This window comes from Augochlora pura, chromosome 3 (genome assembly GCF_028453695.1).
Source record: "Augochlora pura isolate Apur16 chromosome 3, APUR_v2.2.1, whole genome shotgun sequence".
Lineage (NCBI taxonomy): Eukaryota > Metazoa > Arthropoda > Insecta > Hymenoptera > Halictidae > Augochlora > Augochlora pura.
Genome location: NC_135774.1, coordinates 2,752,860 through 2,762,546, shown reverse-complemented (window position 1 = coordinate 2,762,546; position 9,687 = coordinate 2,752,860). Strand labels below are relative to the sequence as shown.

At 41.2% G+C, this 9,687-nt stretch overlaps 2 protein-coding genes and 1 long non-coding RNA gene across 3 annotated transcripts; 2 read left to right on the top strand and 1 right to left on the bottom strand.

Moving 5' to 3' along the window:
- The first annotated feature begins 735 nt into the window (after positions 1-735).
- LOC144479122 (odorant receptor 46a-like) lies at positions 736-3,188 on the top strand. Its single transcript, XM_078197649.1, has 5 exons — positions 736-1,350; positions 1,592-1,930; positions 2,398-2,599; positions 2,790-2,945; positions 3,050-3,188. The coding sequence occupies exons 1-5, from the start codon at positions 989-991 to the stop codon at positions 3,095-3,097; spliced, it is 1,107 nt and encodes a 368-aa protein (XP_078053775.1). The 5' UTR covers positions 736-988; the 3' UTR covers positions 3,098-3,188.
- Positions 1,364-3,066, bottom strand: LOC144479129 (uncharacterized). Its single transcript, XR_013495472.1, has 2 exons — positions 2,260-3,066; positions 1,364-2,042 (listed from the first exon to the last, which is right to left on the bottom strand). It is a non-coding gene; the product is annotated as an uncharacterized LOC144479129 (long non-coding RNA).
- A 990-nt stretch (positions 3,189-4,178) lies between the features above and the next one.
- On the top strand, positions 4,179-9,564 carry LOC144467570 (uncharacterized). The gene is made up of 11 exons (XM_078176430.1): positions 4,179-4,540; positions 4,850-5,188; positions 5,584-5,785; positions 6,082-6,237; positions 6,339-6,385; positions 7,095-7,099; positions 7,389-7,794; positions 7,863-8,201; positions 8,573-8,774; positions 8,908-9,063; positions 9,171-9,564. Exons 1-11 carry the CDS (start codon positions 4,179-4,181, stop codon positions 9,210-9,212), a joined length of 2,256 nt encoding a protein of 751 aa, XP_078032556.1. The 3' UTR covers positions 9,213-9,564.
- Positions 9,565-9,687: the final 123 nt, after the last annotated feature.

Genomic DNA, 9,687 nt, shown 5'->3' with positions numbered 1-9,687 from the left:
AGTGTTTCATTCGTCCGAGAAAAGTGCGATTTTCTGAAGCTGGAAAATAGAATTAATATATCACTATCCTAACTAAAATTCTACGAGTTTTATATTTTTAATTAATACTTGAAATTGTTGATGGTACGGTTATTGTATATGTAATCAATTGCATCCTCTGCGAGGTTTGACGAATATTCAAAGCAACTCGACAAATTCACGTTCTCTTCATCCACAACAGATATATATTTTCCTTTCTAGTTTTCTGCAGTATTAAAAAATAATTTATGGACACAGTTATCAGTAAATCCAACTTGATATCAAAAAACGTTTAGATAACAAAATGTAGCTTACGTTCTGTTAAACGTTTCCACAACTCCGACATTCTCCGTCCGCCGTGAAACGAGGAATAAAAACACTATACTTCCGTCACCGACGCACCCCCTCGCGTCTTGACAGAAGTCGCAGAATTTTTTATTGAACTGATAGGGAAATACCTGTCAAAGGGGAATGCAAAAATGTTCCTCCTCGCGCGTGTCTTTTATAAGCGTTAAACCGATATACTTCGTTTCATCGACTGGATTCGTTTCAACCCCTAATTCACCGTATAATTTGCAACCCCGATTATATTCCACGTCCCATAAACTAGAGAATGAAAACTTCGCGACACGAAGAAATTGTCTTCACCGCGGACGGTGTATGTATTGTTAAGAAGGCGAACGCACAAGTTGCTGCGTAATTACCGTAATGATACGGCTGGACAGAGAGAACAACAGCAACGGAAAAGCGACTTTTTTTATGACGGCGAAAGGGATACTACGAAGCGAAATGCCAATATACTCTGAAGCGGTCAGTGCAAGTCGGAGCTGCGTTGAGGGAAGACCGATCTTCCTCCTCTCTCAATTTATATTTGAAAGAATTGGTGCCGATAAGAATAAGAAGAGCAACAATTACATCGCAAATAAAAGGATTATAGAATAGTCAATTTTATTCGGACGGGGAAGCAAAGATGCAAGTGCTGCGGTGGACCTTCATGCTCATAACATTGTGCGGATGCTGGCGACTAACTTCGTGGAACACGACACCCTGGAAGCACCTCTATAATGTATATTCGGGGATATGCGTAATAATCGCGTTTCTCACCCTTATCGGTGGGATTTTGGATCTCGCCTTCATTGTAGACAATCAGAACGATCTCAGCGAGAATTTGTTCAAAACCATGGCTTTCGCTATCGATTGCTATAAATTGGCCACAATACTGGCCAGGCGAGAGAACATCGGTATTCTGATGAACACCCTCGAATCGGAGCCATTCGCACCTATGGACGACGAGGAGATGGAAATTCGGACGAAGTTCGACAAATCTGCTGAGTAAGTCGCAAAATTCCACGCGGATGTTGTTGCGATTTAATGGTTTTGTTGTACAAGAATATTATAATTTTTTACGCAACAAGTCTTGATTGCATGGGGCGGGAATTTTACACAAAATTATCGTATTATTTAAAAAAAAAAAATAATTCTAAAAATCCTTATCAATTCTCCGATTAAATCATCTAACAAAGACTTCGCCAGTGTCATCCAGCATCATGAAAAATGTTCTTCCTGTTTGCAGGAAGATTGTGAAGGTCTACACGACGACTCTTGAAATGTGGACAGCGTTGACGGTGATGGTCACGCTGTTGATGAATTTTGCGAGTAGGAAGTTACTGTACCGTGTTTGGCTACCGTTTGAGTACACCTCGGCCACCATATACTCGTTGGTCTACTTGCACCACGCACTCGCAACCGTGTTCTGCATTACATTGGCGGCTGCCTACGACAGCTTATTTACCGGACTGATGATACATATATACTCTCAGTTCGAGATACTCCGGTATCGTCTGCGAAATGTTCACAGGAACGAGGTGAATTCGGTGAAACGCTGTGCCCGTCACCACGACCAGATCTACAAGTTGGTTCTCATGTTTCGTACTGGTAGAGATTCTAGGCAACAGCGATTATGCTTTAGCGCATCGACTGCCGAGCTTATTTTGAAGAAACGTGTTGTGGACGACGTCTTTTTTCTAAAATAAATAAAAAATAATAGTAAATAGAAAATAGTAATGAGTAAAAAATAATAATAAATAGAAAATAGTAGTGAGTAAAAAATAATAATAAATAGAAATTAGTAATGAGTAGAAAATAGTAGTAAATAGAAAATAGTAATGAGTAAAAATAGTAAAATCAGTGGAAAATAGTAAATAAATTATTCTTTTTATTAGTAACAAGTTACTGACTTACATGTCGTGGTGGGCGTCTATTGCGAGGTAACTTATGGTTGGCAGTCGATGTGCTAAATCTCAAGTGCTCCCATTCCTGAAAGCTTTGCTTATGGAACATGCCAACAATTATCTTTATCTTCCTGTAAAATCGCTGCAGATTCGCCAACATGGTGAACGACGAGTTCAAAGCGGTAACCTTCGTGCAGTTCTTCGAGACCACCGCCGCTCTGTGCTTCAGCCTGTATCAGCTGACGCTGTCGGAACTTGACGGCAGTCTAGCTGACAGCGCCTTTTACGTTTTCTGCATACTCCTGCAAATTCTCTACTTCTGTTGGTTCGGCAACGAGGTCAAGCTTAAGGTTCTTTTATCGTACCAATGATTTTCTTCTTAATCCAACCACATTCACTTATAGTAACTCCAGTATTTGTCCTATCAGTATTTCTCGAGTTCCGAACTCTATCTTTGTCGAAGTCATTTGCAACGTGGCTCGAATATTTGGTCAGCAGGTTCGTAGTTTGAGAACGTGTCCACAAAGTTTCTGTTCGCAGAGTCTCGAGGTGTCCAACATGATCTTCGAAATCGAATGGACGACGCTGAGCAACAAAACGAAGAAGATCCTGCTGATGATGATGAATCGGGCCAAGGTGCCGATTGAATTCACCAGTCTCCACATCGTCACCGTTAACCTCGAGACTTTCAAAGCGGTTCGTACAATGTTGCTTCTTCGTGCTTTTTAGAAACGATCATTATCGAAATAGATTAGCAACCGATAAACGAAGTAACTCGCATGTGTGTCTATTTGCTGCAGTTGGTCAAGACGTCTTACTCGGTATTCAATCTGCTCCAACAGAACTAATAACCATAGACCGGTCGTGGACAATCTGTTGCGTTAGATCGAAAGCGTTTTTGCAATTTCGTAGACACGAAAACGAAGGTGTGACGTGGGAGCACGCGATCGATTATTAATTTAATGTATTACGTGATGAACGTGCAGTAAATTAATTGGTTCGAGAAAGTTGTTTGCCTTCACGCAATCTTCCTTTTCTGAAATAGACCCAAAAACGTCCGAATTGGAGGCAGTTAGACCATAGTTACTATCCTAATGCATTAGAAATGATTCCAGTTAAAGTGTAAGTTTACAAAGCAGTCTCCTTAGTTTAACATTACTTGTATACTCTAATATTTCAAGTACTGAAATAAAAGTCTACTGAAACGTCTCTTCCAGTCAGTTTCTTAAACGATAAATACACCTTGAAATTATAACCATTTTATTAATAAAAACTTGCTCACCTTTTATGAAACGTCTTCATATCCCAGTCATCCTTCTTGCACCGTGACATCCAGAATGGAAAAAGGAATATTACTGTCGCAGGCTATCATCCCCTACGTCGTCACCGAATCAATTTTTCTATTCAATTGATATGGTATTTCCTATCAAAGGGGAAAGCGAAAATGTTTCTTCTCTCCGTGTCCCTTACATGCATTAAATCGATGCTTCGTTCCATCGACAGCGTTGGCGTCAATCCTCCATTTAGCAGATAATTTCTTCTCCTCAATCATTTATGCGTCGCGCACGACGAAGAAGAATAGTGCGAGCCAAAAGCATCGTGTTCGACATAGCAGGTGTATGTATTGTTAAAAAGGCGATCGCATAAGCTGCCGAGTAATTACTGTAATGATACGGTTGACCCGAGGGGGCGACAGCGAAAGACCTCCGTCTTTATTATGGAACTAGAAGGGTTAGTAGAACGCGACATGACAATTCACACTGCGGTACTCAGTGGTAGTAAGAGCTGCGTGGAAGGGAGACCTAGGCTGATCTTCCGGCGCTCTGTCTCGGAAACGACAAGTTCTCGACAGGATATGGATAATCGCAATTTCGTGGTAACAAAGTAATGAAAATACAATAGTCAGTCCCATTCGACGGCGAAGCGAAGATGATATTGCTACGGTGGATCTTCATGCTCATAACGTTGTGCGGATGCTGGCGACCAGCTTCTTGGGATCCGATACCCTGGAGGTACCTGTACAACGTGTACACGGCGATATGTTTTATCATGGTGCACCTCGCCTTTTTCGGTGGTGTTCTGGACCTCGTTCTCATCGTCGACAACCAGAACGATCTCAGCGAGAATTTGTACAAAACCACGGCGTTCGCTGTGCATTGCTACAAACTGGCCACTCTGCTGGCCATGAGGCAGAGCATGGGCGTTATAATGGACACCCTCGACTCGCATCCGTTCGCACCTGTCGGCACGGAGGAGCTGGAGATTCGGACGAAGTTTGACAAATCGGTAGAGTGAGTCGCAAAATTCAATGCAGATGTTGGCGCGCTTTAAGGATTTCGTTGCACAAGAATATTACGATTTCTCAATGATCGGTGCACTATTTTACAGAAAACAGAAAAATAATGCGTTGAAAATTTCTAGTGGCCTGCATTACAATAGTTTTATAATACGTCGCTTAACTTGCTAAAAGGCAGAAGAATATCCAACACAGTGTCAAGCTTATAAAATAATTTCTTGGCGTCTTTATCAATTCACCAATTAAATAATGTAAGACATTGCCAATGAATTAATACCAGCAAAAATTATTTATACTATTGCAGGAAGATGGTGAAGGTTTATACGACCGTCCTGGAGTCGTGGACAGTGTGGACGGTGCTGGTGTCGCTGCTGATGAATTTTACCAGCAGAAAATTGCTATACCGAGTCTGGCTGCCGTTCGAGTATACCTCGGCAACAATATACTCCTTGGTCTACCTGCACCACGCACTTGTCACCGTGGTCTGCGTCACACTGTCGGCAGCGTACGACAGCCTATTCGCCGGCCTACTGGTACACATATACTCTCAGTTCGAGATACTTCGGCACCGTCTGCAAAACGTTCATAGGAACGAGAACGATCTGGTGAAACGCTGTGCCTATCATCACGATCAGATCTACAAGTTGGTTCCCATGCTTCGTACCGGTAGAGAAGTCTTAGCCAGCAATCATCGATTATGCTTTTAATGCATTGACAACCAAGCCTGCTTTAAAGAAATTTGTTCTGGTCGTCATCTCATTTTTTAAAGAAATCAGTAATAATAAATCAAAAATAATAATAAATCACAAAATAATGAAGAATACTTCATTTTATTAGTTATGATTATTAGTTATTTTTATTAGTTATATATCATTAATAGAAGAGTCGTCGTGAACGTCTGTCACGTGGTAACTCGTGATTGGTAGTCAATGTGTTAAATTGCAAGTGAACACTTAGGGTTAAGAACACACGTCTAGGTAATCTCTGAGGATGGTACTCACTCACCGTTGTCTTTGCCTCCCTCTGGAATCGTTTCAGGTTCGCCAACATGGTGAACAACGAGTTCAAATCTGTGACTTTCATGCAGTTCTTAGAGAGCGCCGCCGTCCTGTGCTTCAGCCTTTATCAGCTGACTCTGTCGGAGCTGGACGGAAGTTTAGCAGACGTTGCTCTTTACGTTGCCTGCACACTGCTGCAGATTCTTTACTTCTGCTGGTTCGGCAACGAGGTCAAGCTGAAGGTTCGTACACCTTATCAAACATATTACACTTGATCCACACGATGATCCGATGATCCTCTTTCCTTGAAGCATCACGTTTTGAATTCCATCGTTTGTTCCACTCAAAACTGTGCATCGTGTTTCGGAATGCTTACAAATAATATAAATAATATAATATAATATAAATTATAAGCAATTATAATTAATTATAATTATAATTATATTATAAATAATATAAATTGCTTTGTAGAAGACAATTCCAATTCAATTTTCATTTCTTCATTCGGAGAACACAACTATAGAATTTTTGTTCGCAGAGCCTCGAGGTGCCAGCCATGATTTTTGAAACCGAATGGACATCGCTGAGCAACAAGACGAAGAAGATCCTTCTAATGATGATGAATCGTGCCACGGTGCCGATAGAATTCACCAGTTTCCACATCGTCATCGTCAACCTCGAGACCTTCAAGACGGTTCGTACGAAATTACTTCTTGGTGCTTTTTAAAAAGATACATGTCGGTCGATGAGCATCCCACAAGCGAAGTAACTCGGGTGTGTGTCCGTTTGCCGCAGTTGGTCAAGACGTCTTACTCGGTATTCAATCTCCTTCAACAGAACTAGTCGTGGACTATTTGTTAGATCGGAAGAATTTTTACTTTGTAGACACGGAAACGAAGGTGATGTGGGCGGGGAAAAATGGTGACCGCTATTTTAATGTACCACGAAAAGTATACCTAATAAATTGATCCGCCCGAGAAATTTATTTGCACACATGAAACCTCCCCTTTGAAAAATATATATTTAAATAAATACTCCATAGTTCGTACGAAAGCTGTACGATTTACAAATTCATATTAATTTGCTAATAAAAAATTGAATCGAGACATTTCATTAAACTCAGACAACTTTTTTATAAAATAGAGTCTCTTATCATTATTATTTCTAGGTAGAAATTACCGCAATAAAAATCTAGCGAAATCACAATGGCTATTCCAATCATTATAATAATAAAAAGTTACTCACTCCATCATTCTCCTCGCACAGTGAAATTCAGAATGGCGGAAGATATTCTCCAGTCGCGCAGTATCATCCCCTATTTCTTACCTCCGGAAAATTTGTATTCAATCGACAGGGAATTTTCTATCAAAGGGGGACGAGAAATATTCGTCCTCTCCGTGTCTCGTGTAGTCATTAAACCAATACTTTGTTCCATCGAAAGCGTTCGCTTCATTCCCCCATTTATCAGACAATTCCTTCTCCTCAATCATTATGCGTCGCATACGATGGAGAAAAAAAAAATACGGATCTAAAGAATTGCGTCCACCTTAGCACGCGTATGTATTGTTAAAAAGTCGTCGTATAAGCTGCTGAGTAATTGCTGTAATCGTATGGCTGGGCAGAGGGAGCAGCAGCGAGAGACATCCGACTTGTTTATGGTAGTGGAAGGGTTAGTAGGAAGCGAAATGTCGATACAGCTTGCAGTAGTCGGTGATAGTCGGAGCTGTGACTGAGAAAAGCCTAGCTGCTATTTTTTCTGTTCTTTTCTTGAAAGAACAAGTACTTGTTAGAACAAGGAGAATCACAAATACATCTCAGCAATATAAAGAGAATAATATCCTCAAGAGCGAATAGTGTATAGTCAATTTTCTCCGGCGAACAAGCCAAAAATGAAAGTGCTACGGTTGATCTTCAAGCTCATAACATTGTGCGGGTGCTGGCGACCAGCTTCTTGGAACTCGACACCTTGGAGGCACCTGTACAACATGTACGCGATGTTCTTTTACTTGGTTTTGCAACTGGCTTTCTTCGGAGGGGCCCTGGACCTCGCTCTTACCGTAGACAATCGGAACGATCTCAGCGAGAATTTGTACAAAACAATGGCTTTCGGCGTCGATTGCTACAAGTTGGCCAGCATGCTCTCCATGAGGGAGAGCATCGGCATTCTGATGGACATCCTCGAATCGGAGCCGTTCGCGCCCGTAGGCGACGAGGAGATGGAGATTCGGACGAAGTTCGACAAATCGGCCGAGTGAGTCGCAAAATTCAGGTGTCGATGCGTGAATTAACACACGGATAATTGTTTCACGCGTTTTGCAGGAAGATCGTCAAGGTCTACTTGAGCGCCCTGGTGGTGTGGTTTGTGTGGACGGTGCTTGGGACGCTGCTGATGGATTTCGCTAGCAGAAAGTTGTTGTACCGCGTTTGGCTGCCGTTCGAGTGTACCTCGGCGATAGTATACTCCTTCGTCTATCTGCATCACGCGCTGGCAACCCTATGTTGCGTCACGGCGGCGGTCGCGTACGACGGCCTGTTCGCCGGGCTGCTGGTACACATATATTCTCAGTTCGAGATACTCCGGTACCGTCTGCAAAACGTTCACAGGAGCGATATCTATTCGGTGAAACATTGTACCTATCATCATGACGAGATCTACAAGTTGGTTCCCATGCTTCGTACCGGTAGAGATTCTAGGCAAAAGCCATTGATTATGTGTTAGCACGCTGACTGGCAAACTTATTTTCAAGAAATCTGGAAAAGAAATCTATATTTTCATTTTCTCCTTTAGCCAACATATTCTTTTCTTATGAGTAAATAAATGATGATGTATAAAAAGTAATATTAAGTAAAAGATAAGAATAGGTAAAGAGTAACAATAAGTAAAAAATAATAATAAGTAAAAAATATTAATAAGTAAAAAATATTAATAAATAAAAAATAATAAGCGTCTACATAGGAGATCTACCACAGGACATTTAAGGAGGGTATTCACTGACCATCGCATTCTCCTCCCTTTGAAATCGTTGCAGGTTTGCCTACATGGTGAACGACGAGTTCAAAACCGTGACGTTCCTGCAGTTCTTCAAGAGCACCGTTGTTCTGTGCTTCAGCCTCTATCAGCTGGTGATGTCGGAGCTTGACGGCAAGCTAGCTGACGTGGGCCTTTACGTTTGCTGCACAGTCCTTCAGGTTTTTTACTACTGCTGGTTCGGAAACGAAGTCAAATTGAAGGTGCTTTTATCTTCTCAATCGTTACCTTCTTAATCCATTCCTGGTCCAAATTTTCGTCATTCTGTAACTCCGTGATCATTTGTTAACTGATCGATATGTTGGATCGTCCCTAGAACAAAGTTTCTCGTTACAGAGTCTCGAAGTGACTGACATGATTTTCGAAAGCGGATGGACGTCGTTAAGCAATAAAGCGAAGAAGATTCTACTGGTTATGATGAGACGAGCTACGGAGCCCATAGAGCTCTCCAGCCTCCACATCATTACTGTCAACTTGGAGACCTTCAAGGCGGTTCGTACGAAATCACTTCTTCATATTTTTTTTTTTAAATAAGACAGTTATCAATCGATTAACAATTTATAAACGATGTAACTCGAGGGTGTGTCTATTTGCCACAGATGCTCAAGATGTCTTACTCGATATTCAGTCTGCTTCGATAGAAACGCTAACGATAGACCGGTCGTGGATTTTCTGTTTCGTTGAATCATAAACGTTGTTGCAATTTTGTAGACGTGAGAGCGACGATGAGTCGTGAGAACATACGGTCGACTGTTAATTTATCGTACTATGAAATTGAATATGCAATAAATTAATTGGCTCGAGATCAATGGTTGCCTTTATACAATCTTTCTATTCTGAAACAGCCCCAAAGATGTCTCCTTAGTTTATCATTAATTATATATTCTAATCTTTTAAGTAAAATAAAAATCTAGTGAAATCGCTTTATTCCTTCGAGTGATTAATTTACTATAAGCAATGAATAGAACTTAAAATCCAAAGCAGTAACATAAAGTTACTCACCTTTCACGAAACGTCTCCGTATCTCTGACATTCTCTTCGCATTGCGAAATCCAGAATGAGAGAAGCTTTACTCCTATCTCGGGCTACCATCTCCGACTTGCTGACAGAAGGATT

What these genes read in the sequence shown, in the direction of transcription:
- LOC144479122 (XM_078197649.1), top strand. Translation starts at nt 989, where the DNA reads ATGCAAGTGCTGCGGTGGACCTTCATGCTCATAACATTGTGCGGATGC. An exon ending in CACCACGACCAGATCTACAA is followed by an intron (nt 1,931 to 2,397) that starts GTTGGTTCTCAT and finishes AAATCGCTGCAG; the next exon opens with ATTCGCCAACATGGTGAACG. An exon ending in ACCTCGAGACTTTCAAAGCG is followed by an intron (nt 2,946 to 3,049) that starts GTTCGTACAATG and finishes TATTTGCTGCAG; the next exon opens with TTGGTCAAGACGTCTTACTC.
- LOC144467570 (XM_078176430.1), top strand. Translation starts at nt 4,179, where the DNA reads ATGATATTGCTACGGTGGATCTTCATGCTCATAACGTTGTGCGGATGC. An exon ending in CATCATGACGAGATCTACAA is followed by an intron (nt 8,202 to 8,572) that starts GTTGGTTCCCAT and finishes AAATCGTTGCAG; the next exon opens with GTTTGCCTACATGGTGAACG. An exon ending in ACTTGGAGACCTTCAAGGCG is followed by an intron (nt 9,064 to 9,170) that starts GTTCGTACGAAA and finishes TATTTGCCACAG; the next exon opens with ATGCTCAAGATGTCTTACTC.